The 20,325-nt window shown below is 36.1% G+C and overlaps 1 protein-coding gene and 1 pseudogene across 32 annotated transcripts in view; one reads left to right on the top strand and one right to left on the bottom strand.

Moving 5' to 3' along the window:
• The window catches only part of CCDC18 (coiled-coil domain containing 18), a 101,594-nt gene that overhangs the window by 4,363 nt on the left and 76,906 nt on the right, over positions 1-20,325 (top strand). For 26 of the 32 annotated variants that reach the window (XM_063664638.1, XM_063664629.1, XM_063664606.1 and 23 more), the window contains 4 exons: positions 2,179-2,337; positions 7,841-7,947; positions 9,434-9,562; positions 17,895-17,991. In XM_063664638.1, the coding sequence (XP_063520708.1) occupies positions 2,179-2,337; positions 7,841-7,947; positions 9,434-9,562; positions 17,895-17,991 (492 nt within the window). Of the gene's footprint in view, positions 1-228; positions 743-2,178; positions 2,338-7,840; positions 7,948-9,433; positions 9,563-17,894; positions 18,052-20,325 lie in introns of those variants that run through there. The other 6 variants (XM_063664603.1, XM_054475978.2, XM_063664668.1 and 3 more) reach the window with 3 other exon arrangements.
• On the bottom strand, positions 6,562-6,882 carry LOC129030595 (large ribosomal subunit protein eL42-like; annotated as a pseudogene).

Below are 20,325 nucleotides of genomic sequence, written 5' to 3'. Positions count from 1 at the left end.
TTTTAGACCTATCTAGTTAAAGGAGTTTTGGTTTTAGGCCTGTCTACTTAAACAAAATTTTTTTTCAGTTTTTCTTTAAATACCTTATTCATGGTTTCCATAATCTTTTACTGTGGTACTCAAGAATTTAAATATAATTGTTCTTTTTATGTTCTAGCAAGAAAGTAGTTATCTTGGTGTATTACTCTACTTTTAAACTTACATATTTATTACCTTTTTGCAGTTAAATGTCTTCTTAAGTAAATTATAATCCCCTTGATTTTAACACTACATCTTATACATAATAGGTAATCAATTGTTTATTAAGTAGTTAAGGTATACCCACCATTTAAAGCCTGGTTAAAGTACTTTGGATAGTATGGCACTGTTCTCTTTTCATTATCTATTTTGTCAATGATGTTAGAGATCTTTGCTTGGTCTGAAACTCTCTTCCTTTTTCTTATTCTATCATATATTTATCTCCCTGCATTTATCCCTCTTCCTCACTCAACCCTTTTATCTCCTTTTACACTCTCTTCCTATTCTTTGTTTCCCCGACTCCCTACATGTATATACACAGATATGGTTGCACATAATCTTTTTGGATATGTATTTGCTCTTTCCACTTCAGAAAGCCAACCATTAAGAGCTTTCCTTTTTGTAAGGAAATGAATGCTTAATGCTTAATGCTTAATGCATTAATGCTTAATGAAGCTGTCTGAATCTACTTTTTAGAAACAAATTCAAATTCCATTTTTACATGGTATGTAATTCTAAGAAATTTGATCTCTATCCTCATTCAAATTGCTGATCATTCTTATTGTATATGTGCCTTAATTGGGAAAACAATAATGGTAATGCCTATCAAAGACAAAAGGCTAATCTAGTGTGTAAAGATCTCCTAGAAATTGAGAACAAAAAGATCAGTAACCCATTGGGCAAAAGACATGAACGGAAAAAGAAATAAAAGTGATATCCAAACTAATGAAAAGGTGTCCAATTTCACGCATAATAAGATAAATTCAAAATGAAACTATACCTAAGTACCTTACGTAGTTCTTTCCTATAGAATTATTAAACATTCACATGTTTGAGATGTTATTTTATTGGGTACGGGTACATTGCCTAGTGGGAATGCACAATGATATAACCCCAACTGAGATGCATTTGGCAATATTTACCAAAATTACAAATACATTTATCTTGACTTGGAACTCCCATTTCTGAAAAACGATACTATAGACACATCTGCAGGATATGAAATTAGGCATTGTTTATCGTATCAAAAGATTAGAAATAGTTCAAGTATCCAGTAATAGGGGGTTAGCTGAATAAACTAATGGTTTATTCATACAATGGAAACTATGCAGTTGAGAAGAAAAAAGGAGTTTGTCAATGTATTTATTATGGAGAGATTGCCAGTGTATATTGTTCAAGTAAAAAAAAATGCAAGGTGCAGAATGTTATATTTAATGTGCTAGTTTTTGCATAAGGAGAGGAGGGAAGTGGGTAATTTGTATTGCTTATGTATGCATGTGGAATCACTAGAAGACTAAACAAGAAACTTATAAAAGTGGTTACCCACCTATTAAAGATGGGAAGAGACTTCTGTGTATACTTTTTCTTTTATATAGTTTTGAATTTTGAATTGCATAAATAAATCACTCAAAGTGAATTAAAAGAAATGTTTTGAAAATCACAATCCTAATGAAAATTAAATGTAAAATATGTATAAAAAGAATATAATAAAAATATGTATACAGATAAAATAATATTTTACCTATTATCCATTTTATTGTTGGTGGACATTTGGGTTCTTCCTATGTACTATCTCTTGTGGACAATGTAGCTATGAATAGTTTTATATCTGCACGTGCAAAAGTACAAAAGTTTTTATCAGGTTTATGTCTAGGGATGATATTATTGGTTCTTAGCGTATTCAACTTTGCTGGATAATACCAGCCAGTTTCCCAAAGTGCACCACTGTTTTCCAGGTTATACTTGTATGTACTTCCACCAGCAGTGGAAGAGAGAGTATTGATTGTTCCACATATCCTTGTCAATACTCACTAAGTATTTTAACTCATTTTCTGAGGTGCTTAGTTATTTTATTAATAATTGCTCATAATTTTCCATTAATTACATGTAACCCTTAATTGAAATAATTGAAAATATATTTGTTCTTTTTCATTCTTTCAGATGTTTTCATCTTCTACCCCTGTGGATCAGGAGATTAAAAGCCTTCGAGAGAAACTAAATAAACTTAGGCAACAGAATGCTTGTTTGGTCACACAGAATCATTCCTTAATGACTAAATTTGAATCTATTCACTTTGAATTAACACAGTCAAGAGCAAAAGTATGTATCTTGAAATAAGTTTGCCAACAGAAAATAGTTGTTATTTTAAGATTTATGATTGGAAAAATATTCCTTGTATTGCCACGTTGCCTTAATGTGTTATGGGAAGTAATTTTCATTATAATACTATAGTATCAACATGTTATAAAATCAATATTGTATGAATTATATCTGAAAATGATTGAAGGGAACTTTACAGTTTTTGCATTTAGATAAGTCAGCTTCTTAAGGTATTAAGATTACCAATTTGTGTGGTTTTATTTTTTATACAAAGGAAGTATAACTTACTTATCTTCCCTTTTAAAATAACACATTGTCATTGTTGAAAATTTTAAAAGTAGCAAAAAGAGGAAGAAAGATCACCCAGAGTTTCCACCTAGAAACCACTTTACCAGTTTAATACGTAGTTGAATCCAGACTATTTTAAATAGTTTTGGTGTTTTCTGTTTTTCACTTTATATATAGTCTGTGCATGTTCTGATGCATTTACATAGGTTTTCCATTGAACATTTTTTATGGTAGCATTATATTTCATGTGATTATATCATAATTTAATAATTCCCGTATTTCAGTGGTTTCCTATTTTTTTACTAAATGATTGATTGGTGTTACACAAAAAATTAGAAGAAACCAAAATGTCCAATAATGGAGACATAGTAAATTATGGTATACTCATAAGATAGATTGCAACAAAACCTTTTTTTAAAAAAGGAGGCAAATGTACTAAGACGCAAAGTTGTTTGACTTGTATGGAGCATTATAAGGTTTAAATGATACAATATATGTAGTCACTTAAAACAGTGTCTATGTGTAGTCAGCACTCAAAAACAATTACCTAATATATTTAGTGGCAGAAAAACATTACAGAGCAGTACACACATGTATAATAATCTTAGTTTTCCTCTTTATAAGAAATGTACATGTGTCTGTGTGTGTGTTTGTATGTAAATATATATACATGTGATATGTTAAGATTAGAAACTATGGTTCACACTGTTGATAATTTCGAGAGAGATTGGAAGGTTGGAGTGAGGCTTTCACTGTTTACTTTTATAAGCATTGTATACATACATTATATGTAGTTTTAAATAGAGGAGTTATGGGAAGACTTTATTTTTCTTTTCTGTTTTTTCAAACAAAACAAAATGCTATTAGGGATTATTTCAGCACAGGAAAAACAAAATGCAGCAATGAACATAAAACTTCTTTGGTGTTTGAGATTATTTCTAGGGTAGATTTCCAGAGGCAGAATGACCAAATTTCAGGGAAATAATGTTTTTCAAGCATTTACATTTGGTTCCTCATCTTTTCTTGGTCACTTTGAGGGAAAAATGCTGTTTTTCTTGATTTCTTACAAAATGTACCTTTTCAGTATATTTTTTTGCCATTTAGATTTCTTTGTGATTTGTCTGTTCGTTTTTTCTGCTTATTTTTAAAATTTTTCTTCAACTATAGATAATCTCTCTTTTTAAAGTCATGATTGCTTAGTGACTTAAAGTAAGAAAAGAGACATAAAGATAATTTTATAACTATGAACTAATAGCATTTTGAACCTTTCTTTTTAGGTTATAAATATACCAGTGGTTATGCGAGGAAGTAAGATACTAGTATTGTATTTCTCAGCTCAGCATTTGCAAAGTTGTTGAAATATTTTTTAGGGAAGCCACCTATTTCAGGCCATGTATGAGCTTTTAATGTTACATATATGCCCACTATTGAGACTCTTTTGCAGAAATCAATCAATATATTCATAACTTACATCTGGCAATGGTTGTACTTACTCTTCTGGAGCCTGGCATCCTGCTCTTTCTGAGCTTTTTGTCCTCTATACCTGCTGTCCAACTGCCACCCTGGGACTTCTCTTTGGTGTTCTTCTAGGTTGGATCTACTGTTTCCTGAGTTCCATTTTTTGTTATTTCCTAGTTTATTCTTTCTGTATTTGGAGCATATCTTCCAGTTACTTCCTTGCCTGCCTGAAAATGTCTTAATTTCTTCTTCACTCATGATTAAATTCCAGTTTGAAAATTATTTAATGTCAGAATTTTTAGGGCATTACTCCCTTCTATCTTCCAGAGCCACTTTGAAAAGTCTGTTCCATTGTGAATTACTTTTTAGCATGTAATCTCTTTTTTCCCCCCATACTGTTTGTTTTTCACTTTATGGTAGATGGTAGTTTTTAGGATCTTCCCATTCTGGTGTTTTAAAACTGCACAACAAGGTGTCTTTGAATAGGCCTTTATTACTCATATTGGGTATTTGAGAGCCCTTTCAGGCTGGAAACTTGTATCCTTTGGTTCTGGAAATTTTTCTGTTTCTTAATTTTTATTTTTAATTTTTGTAGGTACATAGTAGGCGTATATATTTTTGGAGTACATTAGATTTTTTGATATAGTCATGCAGCATAATTATCACATCACGGAGAATGGATATCCATCCCCTCAGGCATTTATCCTTTGTGTTATAAACAATCCAGTTATACTCTTAGTTATTTTTAAATGTACAATTAAGTTATTATTATTGACTATAGTCACCCTGTTGTGCTATAAAATAGTAGTTCTTATTCATTCTTTCTATTTCTTGTACCCATTAACCATCCCCACCTCTCCCCACCCCAGCAACTGCCCATCCCGGCCTCTGGTAACCATCCTTTTACTCTCTGTGTCCATGAGTTCAATTGTTTTGATTTTTAGATCCCACAAATAAGTAAGAACATGTGATATGTGTCTTTCTGTGCCTGACTTATTTTACTTAACATAATGCTCTTTAGTTCCATCCATGTTGTTGCAAATGACTGATTCTCATTCTTCTTTATGGATGAATAGTACTCCATTGTGTAAGTACTACATTTTCTTTATCCATTCATCTGTGATGAACACTTAGGTTGCTTCTAAATCTTGGCGATTGAACAGTGCTGCAACAAACATGGAAGTGCAGATACCTTTTCAATATACTGATTTCCTTTCTTTTGGGTATATGCCCAGCAGTAGAATTTCTGGGTCATATGGTAGCTGTATTTTTAGTTTTTTGAGGAGCCTCCAAACTGTTCTCCATAATAATTGTACTAATTTCCATTCCCACCAACAGCGTATGAAGATTCCCTTTTCTCCACATTCATGCAAACATTTGTTATTACCTGTCTTTTGAATGTAAGCCTTGTTTTTTTGTTTTTTTTGAGACAAGGTCTTGCTCTGTTGCCCAGGCTGAAGTGCAATGGTGCAATCACAGCTCAGTGCAACCTTGACCTCCTGGGCACAAGTGATCCTCCCACCTTAACCTCCCAAGTAGCTGGGACTACAGGCACATGCCACTATGCCTGGCTAGTTTTTGTATTGTCTTTTTGTAAAGATGGAGTTTTGCCATGTTGCCCAGGCTGATTTTGAACTCCTGGACTCAAGCAATCCACCCACCTCCCAAAGTGCTGGGATGACAGGATTGAGCCGCCGCGCCTGGCCCTGTGATTTTTATTTAGGAGGTATTCTCAACATTATTTTTTGCACTTCTATTGAATCTTTTATTTTGGCTGTCATACTTTTTTCGGTTTCTAAAGTTTTTTTTGTTCCGATTGTTTTGTATTTCATAACATACTAATGTAGTATTCTCTCAGCACTCTGAAGAGTTAATGATTTTTTTTTCATGTTTGGTTTACTTTCCTTTTTCTTTTGTTTAGGCCTCTGACTTTTATGTTAGAAGCTTTTGGGCTGGGCACGGTGGCTCACGCCTGTAATTCCACAACTTTGGGAATCTGAGGTGGGCGGATCACGAGGTTAAGAGATCGAGACCGTCGTGGCCAACATGGTGAAACCCCGTCTCTACTAAAAATACAAAAATTAGCTGGGCGTGGTGGTGTGTGCCTGTAGTCCCAGCTACTCGGGAGGCTGAGGCAGGAGAATTGCTTGAACCCGGAGGCAGAGGTTGCAGTGAGCTGAGGTCGCGCCACTGCACTCCAGCCTGGTGACAGAGTGAGACTCCATCTCAAAAAAAAGAAGATTTTTTCAGATGTTAGTGTTTTAGCTATTCATATTTAAGAGAAAGGCATTTAAATGCAGATTGGTGGTTTGTTGTCCAGTGGACTTTATTTCTGGGTGATGATTAGGGAGGTGGTTCTTTTGTAGGGAAACACCTCCAGCCCCCAAACAGTATCAGTATGAGATGTTTTTCTTTTCCTTTTTTTTTTTTTTTTGACTCAAGATTTTATTGTCTTCATAATAAAACACAAGATAACACTTAGAACTGGGTCACTTGGCTCTTTCTGCTCTTATCTCCTCCTAGTTGAGAATGCTTGCATCTTTTAATACTCAGCATTCTCTTAGATCTGCAGTTGGGCTCAATGCACTCAAGCCTTATCACGATCTTCTTTGTAGTTTCAGCCTTTTTCTGGAAAATCTACTTAGTCTGCCCACCATAACCACTCTGCTTCCTGTCATATCGACACTCTCCCTGGGCATACAGAGAATCCTTGCCCTTCTTGTACTGTGTCACTTTCTGGGGTTGGTGCTTGCCACACTTCTTACAGAAAGTCTTACAGGTTTTAGGAATGTTCACCATGTTTGTGGGAGCGCTATCAGCGTGGAAAGAGGTTTTTTTGTTTTTTTGTTTTTTTTTTTTTTTGGAGCAATTGAGTTTCTCCAGCAAAGAATCCTTTAGTTTCTCACCTGTGGGATAACCCAAAATGAAATTGAGTAGTAAGGTGGGGCTAACCGTTTTGTATTAATTCCCTTGTTACAGCTGTACTTCATTCCTGCTCATTACTCTTAGTGTCTCACAGTCTCAAGCTTCTTCTGTTCAGTTTCTTCTGATAATAAACTTTCTGCCTCTTTCCTAGTATGCCAACACCTTGCTATTGGTGTTCTGGAAGTGGGAAAAAGAGGATGACTGTTACTTGCAGATACGTTGAACTGTATCCCTGGTTTTTCATTAGGTCCTCACTTCTGCCCTCTACAGTACCTTGTGCCTTCATGTTCTAAACTTCTTTTTCAGTGATAGTTATCTTATTGATACTCTCTTCTATACCATTTAGATTGTGGGTTCCCACCCTGCTATAGTAGTTGTACTCTCTTTATAATACAGATTGTAGGGTTATTATGCTTTTCTGTATTTAGATTCTTCCTAGTAAGCATGTATTCTATAATTAGGTTTTTAAATCATAAAAAGTCAATAAATATTTTCTTTTATAATTGTTTATAGTTTGATATTTTATGTTTAATTTTCTAATTTATGTAAAATTAATCTTGCTAGATGCTTATCAATAGAGATTCTATTTTCTCCCCTAAATAACTCTTTAGTTATAAGTTGAAGGTAATGCCAGGAGCTTACATGCCAAGGCTGGCTTATAATGATGATATGCCCATGTAAATGTTGATCAAAGGAATAGATGGGAAGCTTTATATCTGACCAGTGATTTGGGAGCCCTATTGAACACCCTCATCTGACAGGAAAAAAACTAAGGACCAAGTAGGTTAATTTATTTTCTGAAAGTACTATAAAAGTTGTTTTTATGTTTTAGGTTTCTATGCTTGAGTCTGCTCAACAGCAGGCAGCCAGTGTCCCAATCTTAGAAGAACAGATTATAAATTTGGAAGCAGAGGTTTCAGCTCAAGATAAAGTTTTGAGGTAAATATACTTTTTATAGCTCTCAAAGTTTTATTTTCTACTTTTACATTTTGTTATATCTTGTTAAATATTGTTCCCCACACCCAATAAATTCACAGTAACCTAATGGTGTTCAGCTGTCTTAGAACTTGTTGAATCTATTTTTAGTCAGTCATAACTCCTCTTGGCTGTAGGTTGCATGCAGTATATAAGGGCTAAGAAGACTAAGGTGAGATGCCTATTTACATGCTTTTATCAAATATGAATTAGTTCATTTCTTCACCTACATAGAAGTATATACTCAGTGTTTCAAAAGGAGTTCAAGACACTTTTATTTTATTATTTTTACAGACAGGGTCTCACTGTGTCACCTAGGCTGGAGTGCAGTGGTACAGTATGGCTCACTGCAGCCTCAGCCTCCTGGGCTCAAGTGATCCTTCTGCCTCAGCCTCCCAGGTAGGTGGGACTACAGGCACGCACCACTGTGCCCAGCTAAGCTTTTTTTTTTTATTTTGTAGAGACAGGGTCTCACTGTGTTGGTCAGGCTGGTCTCAAACTCCTGGCCTCAAGCAGTCATCCTGCATCGGCCTCCCAAAGTGTTGGGATTACAGGCATGAGCTGCCATGCCTTGCCATCAGGCACTTTATAATTTATTCTCTTCTGCTTTAAATAAAATGGGAAATATATGCATATTAAATAACATATTACTCTGAGTGATTCTGAAAGTATAGTTAAAGGACCAGCAGTAGTAGCATCACCTGGGAACTTGTTAGAAATGCAAATTCTCAGGTCTTATCTCTGGCATACTGAACCAAGTTGGAAGGTGTTTCACAAGTTCTGCAAATGATTCTGCTGCACACTAAAGTTGTCTTTTATGTCCATCAGAGTTTTGTAATTTTCTTTGTAATACATATATTATTTTAAATTTATTTGTAGGTATTTTATATTTTTGGCAATTGTGAATTGTTCCTACTTTGTTCATTGCTAGTGTATGGGAAGGTTACCGACTTTTGTATAATATAATTATTTTGTAATTGGTAGCTAATGGTATTATCAGCAAGTAAAAAAAATTTTGTTTCTGAGTCAAAGAGTAGGAAAAAGAAAGAAAGAAAAAATTTTGTCTTTCCTTTTCAGCATTTATACTACTTATTACCTTTTCATATTTGCTTTTTGCAGTGGGTAGAACTGTCAGAAAAGTTGTTGGATGTGGGGGTGATAACAGTCATGTTTATTTAGTTTCTGAACTATACAGGAATGCTTCTGGTATCTGAATATAAAATATGATGGGAGTTATTACTTCAGATATATTTATCATCTGGTGGAAGTATTCTTTTATTCTTTAAAATACTCTTAATTAACAAGTGATGAATATGCCTTTTTCTCTATCTCTTTTTGTATATTGTTTCTCTTAACTCATTGATTTAAACAAATATAATTCCTAAATTATTCTTGCATACCTGGGATAATCTCTTTAGTAGTCTTAAACAAAGTATCCTTTATTTTATAGAGAGGCAGAAAATAAGCTGGAACAGAGCCAGAAAATGGTAATTGAAAAGGAACAGAGTTTGCAGAAGTCCAAAGAGGAATGTATAAAATTAAAGGTGGACTTACTTGAACAAACCAAACAAGGAAAAAGGTATGTGTTTTTAAAGCAAATACATTTTTTTGAAAGGGAATAAAAGGATATATTACCTATTTAAAATTCTAGTTAATTTTTGAAGTGAAAAAATTTCAGAGATTTGGCAATAAAATAACAATGTTCTTTTTAATCTATTAATTTTTTAAAATTTTCCATTAAAATGTTTATATGTGGAATTTATGTTATTAGCATTCTGGATTGGGCTTAATTTCTACAAAACTGATAATGATTATCAGTTTAATGATACTTATTTCTGAAATTAAGTTCTATGGCCTATTTGAAACCAGTACACTGAGTTTAAAATACTAACAGAGAAAAAGCCTGTAAATTAATATTACCTCTAATAAAACTAAATAAAATGTTGAATGAACTCTTTAAAAGAAAATTTTTCCTCATAGAGAAAGAAACTCAATGCATGTGAATGTGTGGTTGGATCTTCCTTTAGAAATATATAAATAGTACAAAAATATCTATTTTGTATAAATTATAACTTGAGATCAAGTCTTTTAAGTAGCTCTGTCCAAGGAACCATTAACTCTGAATGCCAGTTCACTTTTAAACTGGTAAAGATTTAAATTTTTTGAGTTTAAACTAATAAGGTTTTATAATAAAATAGGATTATAGCAGTTCTTATACAGTATAAAGTCATAATCTGTACTAAGCAATATTTGCAATATTGCTTAGTAGAAAATGCTTCCGTTTTGGAGTTAGTCAGAAAATTTTTAGATTTTACCTCTCATTGGCTTTGTTACCTTGGCCAAATGATATAACCTTTTGAAATCTCAGGTTTTTTCATCTGTTAAATAAAGATGATATTATCTTGATATGGATAGATATGAAGAGTAAATGAGAAAAAGAAATGTAGGGTACCTCTTAATAAATACTAACAATTTGTAACTATTTTATAAACTTTGTGGTTAAATACTCTAGAATTCACACTTCACTTACTCAGATAAGCTTTGCACATGGTTATTTAAAATAGTGAGATAATAATACATGAAGACCACATTCACAATATAGCTGCCAAGAAAAAATAAAGAGGAAGAGCTACTAGTTTCCTCTATAGAACTTAGATAAGAGATGACTTTTAGGATAGAGTATTGACTTTGTTGTTGTTGTTTGAGATGGAGTCTTACTCTGTCTCGCAGGCTGGAATGCAGTGGTGTGATCTTGGCTCACTGCAGCCTCCGCCCCCTGGGTTCAAGCAATTCTCCTTTCTCAGCTTCCAGAGTAGCTGGGATTACAGGCATGCACTATCACGCCCAGCTAATTATTGTATTTTTAGTAGAGACTGGGTTTCACCATGGTGGTCAGGCTGGTCTGAAACTCCTGACCTCAAGTGATCCACCCTCCTCGGCCTCCCAAAGTGCTGGAATTACAGGCATGAGCCACTGCGCCTGGCTAAGTATTGACTTTGGCTTCACAAAGTGAATAAGTGGAGGACAGACACATTCTGGGCAGCATGTGCAAAGGTATAGAAGTATTAAAGGGTATCATTGCTGAAGAACTCTTAAGTAATTTTATGTTCTTATAAGTAAATAGGTGTAGTGGGAGATGAGACAAGAAAGACAGGCTGGATCCAGACTGTAAATGGCTTTGTGTGTTATACCAAAGGATTTGTATTTTAACCTGGAGAGCATAAATAGCCAATTGAGATTTTTAGGTAGAGGTATGACATGAAGACTCTTGGAGCTTTTTGAAGAACTAAAATGAATATTGACTTTCTGCTATGGTTTGAATGTGTCCCCCCAATTTTTTGTATTGGAAACTTAATCCCAACGCAACACTGTTGGGAGGTGGGGCATTTTGGAGGTACTTAGGTCACAAGGGCTCTGCTTTCATGGATGGATTAATGCCATTATAAGAGGGCTTGACAGAGGGAGTTTGTCCCTTTTTTCCTTTCTGTCATGTCAGAATATAGCGTTCCTCCTCCTTGGAGGATGTAGCATTTAAGGCACCATCTTGGAAGCAGAGAGATTAGGCCCTACCAAACTGCCAGTGCCTTGATCTTGGACTTCCTAGCCTCCAGAACTGTGAGAAATACATTTCTGTTTTTTATAAACAACCCAGACTATGATATTTGTTCTAGCAGCACAAATAGACCAAGACACATTCTGAGATTGAAAGATCAGAACCTTTGCAAGGACTATTGGATGGAGAAGATTAATCATAATGGATTAAAAGGCCAGTGTAAAGAAAGGGAGAGATTGTTTAGCTTTATGCTGTTTGTAAGAGATTACCTAAAACATAAGGACACAGAAAAATTGAAAGCAGACTGGATGGGGTGGCTAACACCTGTAATCCTAGCATTTTGTGGGGCCGAGATGGGTGGATCACTTGAGCTCATGAGTTCAGGACCAGCCCGGGCAACATGGTGAAACCCCATCTCTACAAAAAATATAAAAACTAGCCCGGTGTGGTGGCACACGCCTGGAGTCCCAGCTACTCGGGAGGTTAAGGTGAAAGGGATTGCTTGAGCCTAGGAGGCAGAGATTACAGTGAGCCAAGATTGTGCCGTTGCACTCCAGCCTGAGTGACAGAGTAAGACTCTTGTCTCAAAAAAGAAAAAAAAAAGGATGGAAAGAAATGTTTCAGATAAATACTCACCAAAGCAAAGTTGATATTACTATATTAGGATCACACAGAATAGACTTCAGTGCAACAATCATTACCAACATTAAAATGACTCATATAATGTTTAACATTTAACCAAGAAGATATAAAGACTCTAAACCAGCAAGATATAAAGACTCTAAACTTATATGTATCTAATAATTTAGTCCCAAAATACATAAGAAAAATAGCACAATTTCAAGGAGGAAAGAACAAATCTGTAGTCATATGGGGAAAATTCTTTATACATTTATCAGGAATTGTTAAATTAAGTAACAAAAAATTAAGACTTGAGGTGTTGAATAAGACAATTAATATTCTTGATCTAATGGATGTCTATATGGAACCCTGTAGTCAACAGTTTGAAATTGACATTCTTTCAAGCAGGTGTAATCTGTTACCTCACTATGCCAGAAAGCATGAATTTGAACAAATTCCAAAAGATTGATGTCGTATGTATTATCTTCTCCAACCACAGTTCAGTTAAGTTAGAATATAACTCCTTGAAATCCTGTATGTTTGGAAATGTCAAACCAGGCTTACTGGTGTTCATTGACCATTGAATAAATTAGAAAACCTTTAGAACTGAGTGATATAAAAAATGCGCATCACTGCTTGTAGGCTGTACCTAAACACACTCTTAGAGGAAAAAATTTAACCTTATATACATGTATTATATCATGACTGAAAATTAATGAACTGAAATAGACAATTGTGTAGTCAGGAAAAGGAGGACATCAGAAGAAAGAATGAACATCAAAAGAAAATAGAAGTAAGGAAATAATAAAGATAAGGATGAAATGGATGAATAGAAAACAATGAAACAATATAAAGGATTACCAAAACCTAAATGTGGTTATTTTCACAATGAACAAGAAAATGGGCATCAGACAAGATTAATAAAGGAGAAAAGGCACAAGTGTTGGGATTGACAAGGGACTCCCAAATTACAGATTTAGCTATAAATCGGTAAGCAATAAGAAATATATAAGAAATAAGGCCAATAACTGAATCATTTTAAAGATGATACATTTGAAAACTTAGACTAAATAAAATTCTCAGCAAAATATAATTTAACAAAACTAACTTTAAAATAAATGGAAAACCTGAATAAATATATATATGTATATATATGTGTGTGTGTACATATATATGTGTGTGTGTATATATAGCTATTAGAGATATCAAATCAGTAATTAAAAATCTGCCCACAAATAACTAAACTAGTCAAAACAATGGTGACAAAAGGAAAGGAAACATCAGGCCCACTACAGCCCATGATGACTAAAATGGAAAAGACTCTCAAAAACAAGTTATGGCAAGGATGTGGAATTGAAACTCTTCTGCATTTCTTTTCTTTTTTTTTTTTTTTTTTGAGACGGAGTCTCACTCTCGCCCAGGCTGGAGTGCAGTGGTGCAGTGGTGCGATCTCTGCTCACTGCAAGCTCCACCTCCCGGGTTCATGCCTCAGCCTCCCTAGTAGCTGGGACTATAGGCGCCTGCCACCACGCCCGGCTAATTTTTTGTATTTTTAGTAGAGATGGGGTTTCTCCGTGTTAGCCAGGATGATCTCAATCTCCTGACATCGTGATCCGCCCGCCTCGGCCTCCCAAAGTGCTGGGATTACAGGCGTGAGCCACCGCGCCCGGCCCACTCTCCTGCCTTTCTAATGGAAGTGTAAACTGGTAGAACCACTTTGGAAAACTGTTTGTCAGTAGCTGCTAAAGGTAAACATAAGCCTGCCTTATGATCCAGCATTCATTTCAACAAAACTTAGTCCCTGTATTAAAAGACATGTACAAGACACAGGAAGGGGAACATCACACTTCGGGGACTGTTGTGGGGTGGGGGGAGGGGGGAGGGATAGCATTGGGAGATATACCTAATGCTAGATGACGAGTTGGTGGGTGCAGCGCACCAGCATGGCACATGTATACATATGTAACTTACCTGCACGTTGCGCACATATACCATAGAGCCTAAAGTATAATAATAATAATAATAAATAAAATAAAATAAAATAAAAAGAAAAAAATGTTAAAGTAATTTTATTCATTGCTAAATGTTCATCAACAGTGTAATGTATAAACTGTGGTGTGTTCACATAATTATACACGTCAGTAAAAAAGAGCCACTACAACTATGTAACAACATGGGTTATTATCACACATATAATGCTCAGCAGAAGAAGCCATACACAGTAGAATACTGTATAATTCCATAGCAAATCAAGGATAGGCAAAATTAACATATGTTGTTAAAAGTCCAAATGGTGCTTACCTTTTTGGGGTAAAGAATATTCACTGGGAAGGTACACAGGGGTGCTGGAAGTGTTCTCTATTTGATTGGGTTAGTAGTTAAGTATACACATTATTAAAAAATTCTCTCATTTAGGATTTCTGTACTTTACTCAATAAAAAATTAAAATCAAATAAGAAAAACTATAAGAAAAAATCTACAGAAGATACGTATAGTCTTAATTTTTTTTTTTAAAGAGATATGGTATTGCTTTGTTACCCAGGCTGGAGTGCAATGCTGTGATCATGGCTCACAGTAGCTCCCAACTCCTGGGCTCAAGTGATCTCCCACCTCAGGCTCCCAGACAGTTAGGACTACAGGCTTGCCCCACCACACCCGACTAATTTTTAAATTTTTTTTACACGTGGGGTCTCACTGTGTTGCCCAGGCTGGTCTTGAACTCCTGGGTTCAAGCGGTCCTCTTGCCTTGGCCTCCTAAAGTGCAAGTATTATAGGCATGAGCCACTGTGCCTGGCTTTAATGTGTGTTTTAAAATGTATTTGGGGTTTGTTTTCATCAGATATGGTAAGATACAGACACAGGACTGACATGAAGGAAGAAATTTTTATACTTACAGATTTCTAGAAGTAGGAGGGGCACAATATGCTGTTTTGGGATCCTTGGGGTATTGCTTCACCAGCCAGAAACCTCTGTGGCCAGTGGCACCATTGCCCAAGTTTTACTCTGGCCCAGTGGGCTCATTCTGCCCACTCAGCCTGGCAGGCTGCACTTGGCTTGTGCTACCACCCTGGATCCCACATCTGCCAAGGGTGAGCTAGGTGCAGAATGGCAAGGGGTGTGTGAACGACCGTAGGGTCCGGCCACTATGCATAGCCAGGCATGCCGGCTGTGGTGGTGTGAGCAGCTCTAGGCGCCAGCTCCCTACGGGGCTGTGGCTGGACCAGGCATTGCATAAGCAGCTTCCGTGGCTGACACCAGGGAACGTGGTGGTGCTGGAAGCTTGGAGACACCAGGAACCACAGAGCCCTAAAGAGGGTGTCACAGCCCTGGCTCGGGAAGCTCATAGGTTTGGTTTCCCCCGAAGGGCTGTAGCTCTTCTCTCCTTCTCTTGTCTTTTCTTCTTGTTGCCTGCAACGTAGTGAGCAAGGGGTGTGTTTCAGCCAGTTGTGTTACAGCATTCTAAGCCCCACCATTCAGTGGGTCCTGAGTTCTTGTCCTGCATCCAGGAAGAATGAGGTATGCAAACAAGTGGAGGGTGAGCAAGAGAAGCTCTGTTTAGCAACGGAACAGCTCAGAGGAGACCCACAGTGGGTAGCTCCTCTGAATGGCTACCCCCACCTCATTTGCATTCTGGTACATGTGGACACAGTCAATGCAGCAGTATCCGATGTCAATTGTCACCTTCACAGCTTCAGTTACCTGGCCCAAGGGGGACTTGCAGGTGCCCACCCCCCCAGTATGAGCATCTAGGTGCTGTTGTTGAGCATGAGGTAGCTGGCCGTGGCTGCTGCACTTTACAGACCCCCACCTGGAACTGTCTTATTTTATTTTATTTTTTTTAGAGATAGGGTCTTGCTCTGTCACCCAGGCTAGAATGCAGTGTTGCGATCATGGCTCACTCCAGCCTCAAACCCCTGCGTTCAAGGGATCCTCCTGCCTCAGCCTCTAGAGTAGCTAGGACTACAGGTGTGCACCACCATGCCCAGTTAACTTTTTGTAGAGACGATCTCACTGTGTTTCCCAGGCTGGTCTCTAACTTCTGGCTTCAAGCAATCCTGGCTCAGCCTTCTAAAGTGTTTGGAATACAGGCGTGAACCACCACACCCAGCACATAACAATTTTAGAGATGTTAAAAATGTGAAAACATGGTAAGACTATAGGAGATTATTAAAAAAAAAAAAAAAAAAAAAGCAAGAACAGGCTGGACACAGTGACTAACTCCAGTAATCCAAGCACTTGGGGAGGCCAAAGTGGGAGTATTACTTGAGGCCAGGAATTCAAGACCAGCCCGGGCAAAATAGCAAGACCCCACACACACAACAAAAAGTGAAAACAATGTGTCTCTCAGAATAGATGAACTGTGATATATACTATTTGTGGGTGTAGGTTAACATGAATATACAAAATAAAAAACACCAAAATCAGGATAGGGTTACCTCTGTTTGAAGAAGTCAGGGGAATGGGATTTGGAAGGGACACATAAGGACCTCAACTTTATTTGTAATATTTTGTTTGTCTTCTGTAGCCTTTTCAGACAAAGGGTGAAGATTCATTAAAACGTGATTGGGAGTACATGGTAATATTTATCCACACTTTTTGGTGTGGCTGAAATATGTCATTACTTTTTACAAATTGGAAGTGAGGAAGAGTAGATAAGTGTAAAGTGGATAAGTCTGGCTTGAAAAGAAGGCTGATAGAGGAAAGCACAATATGTGGGAAGGTTTTTGTTTGTTTAAGTGAGAAATACAGGTATCCTTTGCTCTGAACAGTACCTGTGCACACTCAGGAATTGATTATATTCCTACAGATTTTCAGAGAAATCCTTTGTTGTCCTTACTTTCCTTTATCTGAAACTTTGGAGTCAAATAGACGTACTTAACCACATAGACTCAGAAAGTTAGGAGTACTTTTACTTGAACTTGTTTATACTTGTGGCAAAATAACCAACAGAGAGAATGAAAATACAGAAGCTAGAGTGTATTTCTGAAGGGTTAAGAGTTAAGATCTAGACTATAAATAGAGTAATTCACCCTGGATAAGAGGAGGGTCACTAACCTCACTTACATTAGAAAGAATATGATGGGACTAGGTTTAAATATTAAAATATTTTTAGGTGTGAGAGTGATATTGACCAAATATTCTCAATGTATTGTGCCCCAAATTTTCATTTCATTGCAAGAAGCATAAGGAACTAAGAGATGAGGCAACAAGGTTGGGCTTAAACAGTGGTTGGTGGTGGTTGTGTTTTTTGTTGTCTAGATTTTTATATCTGGTATCAATAGAAGTTACCATTTTTTGAAATAACTGTTTGAAATTTATTTGACCTTTGCAAAGGTCACAGAATTTACTGAGTATATTTAATATTCTAGACAATAGACTGATTCTGTAATACCTAACCTTTAAAAATGTATCATCCAGCCTCAGGCTATTTCCCTAATCTGTCTTTTCCAGATAGGGAAAAAAAAAATTGCCAACACGTAAGAATTTATATATATTTCGACATTTATGTTTATTATTGTTTTGTGTTATATTTTATTTTTCATATTGATAGAGTGAGAAAATTTTTGTAGTATGATCTACATTCTTCATTTTATACTTTAAGCCTAATACTCCTTTTTAGTACAGAGAAATTTGTTTCTCTCCAATTATTCCTTGTAATTAAAGATTACTTTGGAACTTAACTGTTCAAATGCAGAGCATTCTTCACTTTTCTTCATTATCTCTTTTTAAATTTTAGAGCTGAACGACAAAGGAATGAAGCACTATATAATGCCGAAGAACTGAGTAAAGCTTTCCAACAATATAAAAAAAAAGTGGCTGAAAAACTGGAAAAGGTAAAAGGCAGTTGTGCAAATTCAGTGTTTTGTATTACTGTCTATATTCCAACAATAAAGGTAGGAATAATTAAAATATGTTTATGGTTGAAACAGAGAGTAATTTTTATGATCTTACAAAATCATTTAAATAAACAATTTGTAAATGTTAGTTAAGGATGGTGTTCACCAGCCCTTTTATTATCAGGAGAAACTTTTTTATCCAAAGAGGGAAAAGAGTAGAGAGAGGAGAAGGAACAAAATATAGAAAAGGATGGAATGTGTTAACAGAGATTGGAGCTAAAGAAGTAGAAGAAAGAAATTCATTTTTATCACTTCAATGAAAATGAAGATAGATTATGTAGCTTTCAACTGGTCTCCCTCAGTCTGCTACTCTGAGAGGGGCTTGCTTCTGCCTCTCGGAAGGTTCCTTGAACTGATTTGATATAGAAATAATAGTGAGTTTATTACATTCATTTATTATATTCATTTAGTATCTTTAAGTAATATCACATGGTAATGAAATGTGTATGGAGGAACACCACAGTTGGATATTCAGATATTGAGCTCAAAAGAGAGGTCTGGTAAAGAGATACTAATATGGGAGACTTCCGTCTTGAGATAACAATGAAAGCAGAGGAAGTTTATGATTCTGATCCAAGAAAGGTAGAAAGGCAGAGGAAGGAATGTTTAGGTAGACGGGTAGAGTAAGAAGATGGGTGTTCATTTATTAAACAATCATGAAATTCCTTTTACATGCCAGTTACTGTGCTAGTCTCTGGGAGATTCAGTGATACATAACACATGATACCTATCCTAAAGAGCTCACTGTCTAGTAAGATTGACAAGTATGTAAACAAATAATTTCAGTACTTTGGAATAAGAAGTATAATATAGAAATAAGAGGTAGGTGTGGTAGGGTGGGATGAAGGTGGCGGTGGTTAATAAACTCTGGTGGGCCCAAAGAAGGCTTCACAGAGTAGGCAATGCTTGAGCTGCTAGGCTCTCTCAAAGATTGTGATATATCATTGAACAGTGTTAAGCAGGGAAAATGATCAAAGTCTATGCTCTAGGAAGCTCACTCTGATATCATGTGAAGATGCATTTGAGAGGTGAGAGACAAGTCAAGTAGACTTTAAAAGACAAGGCAAGAGATATTGAAGATGAAGGAGCTGAGTAGGTAGCTATGAGGGATGTTAAAGTTGGGGAATCAGTGGGATCTAGTGACCACTTGAATGCATTAGAAGCGGGCAGTATGAGAAAGAAGAATATAGGATATTTTTAGGTTGCTGGTTTGAGTGACTGCTGGATGATTGCATCATGAATCAAAATAGACAATTTAGGAAAAAAAGTTAATGAGTTCTATTTTGGAAATATTTGTAGAATATCCAGTTATAGGTTTCTAGTACGCTTTTGTAACTATAGGTCTGGATTTAGGCATACAAATCTGTACTGGGGCTGTAGTTTTGAGAATTGACAGTACTGAATTAAAGTGGTAGAAGCCTTGGACATTGACAGAGTTCATATAGAATGAGAACAAGATGAAAGATACCCTGGGAGATAAAGAACAGGTAGATTAGCTTTTGAAAGATATCGAGAAGTGATTTTAAAAAATTAGAGAATCAGGAAAGTATAATAAGAAAAGCCAAGGTGATAGAACATTTTAAAAAGAAGGTGGTGATCTTCAGTGCCAGATGTTGCAAACTGGTCAAGAAGAATGAAGACTGAACCAGGTGTGGTGGCTTATGCCTGTGATTCCAGCTACTCAGGAGGCTGAGGTAGAAGGATTGCTTGAATTCAGGCGTTAGAGGCTGCATTAAGCCATGATAATGCCACTGCACTCAGGCCTGAGTGAAAGAGCAAGACCCTGTCTGTAAAAAATCAGAAAAAAAATTTAGAAAGATGAGGAATGAGACAGAGCTATTGGTTTTTATAATCAGGGAGTCATTGGATACTTTGTAGAGAGCAACTTATTAAAGTAGAAGGCACAACCTCTGAAATGGGAGAAATGGAAAGGGAGGGAGTAGAGGTAGCTAACAGACAATTCTTTACATATGGTAGGTGAAGAGGAAATAAGTGTGTGTGGTAGGTTGGGAGAGGCAGCGAATGGAAGGGTAGAAAGAAGCTAAGTTAAGGTAAAGAAGCGTGGTAAAGCACCTAAGGGTACCCTCAACATATTAGTAGGGGGAGATTGAAGATGCTAGAATTATAAGGAATAAAAGATGGCAAAACGGTCCGAACGATATGTAATATGATAGTCCAAAAGCAGAAGTGAGATTCTTTTTTTTTAATGAAATAGGACATTTCTTTTCTTTATGGGAAAAAAGTGGATAAAAACAGAAAAAAGTTTTAGGT

The sequence above is a fragment of the Pongo pygmaeus genome, chromosome 1 (assembly GCF_028885625.2).
Source record: "Pongo pygmaeus isolate AG05252 chromosome 1, NHGRI_mPonPyg2-v2.0_pri, whole genome shotgun sequence".
Taxonomy (NCBI): domain Eukaryota; kingdom Metazoa; phylum Chordata; class Mammalia; order Primates; family Hominidae; genus Pongo; species Pongo pygmaeus.
The sequence above is the reverse complement of the archived record's forward strand: the minus strand, read 5'-3'. Positions and strand labels throughout refer to the sequence as shown.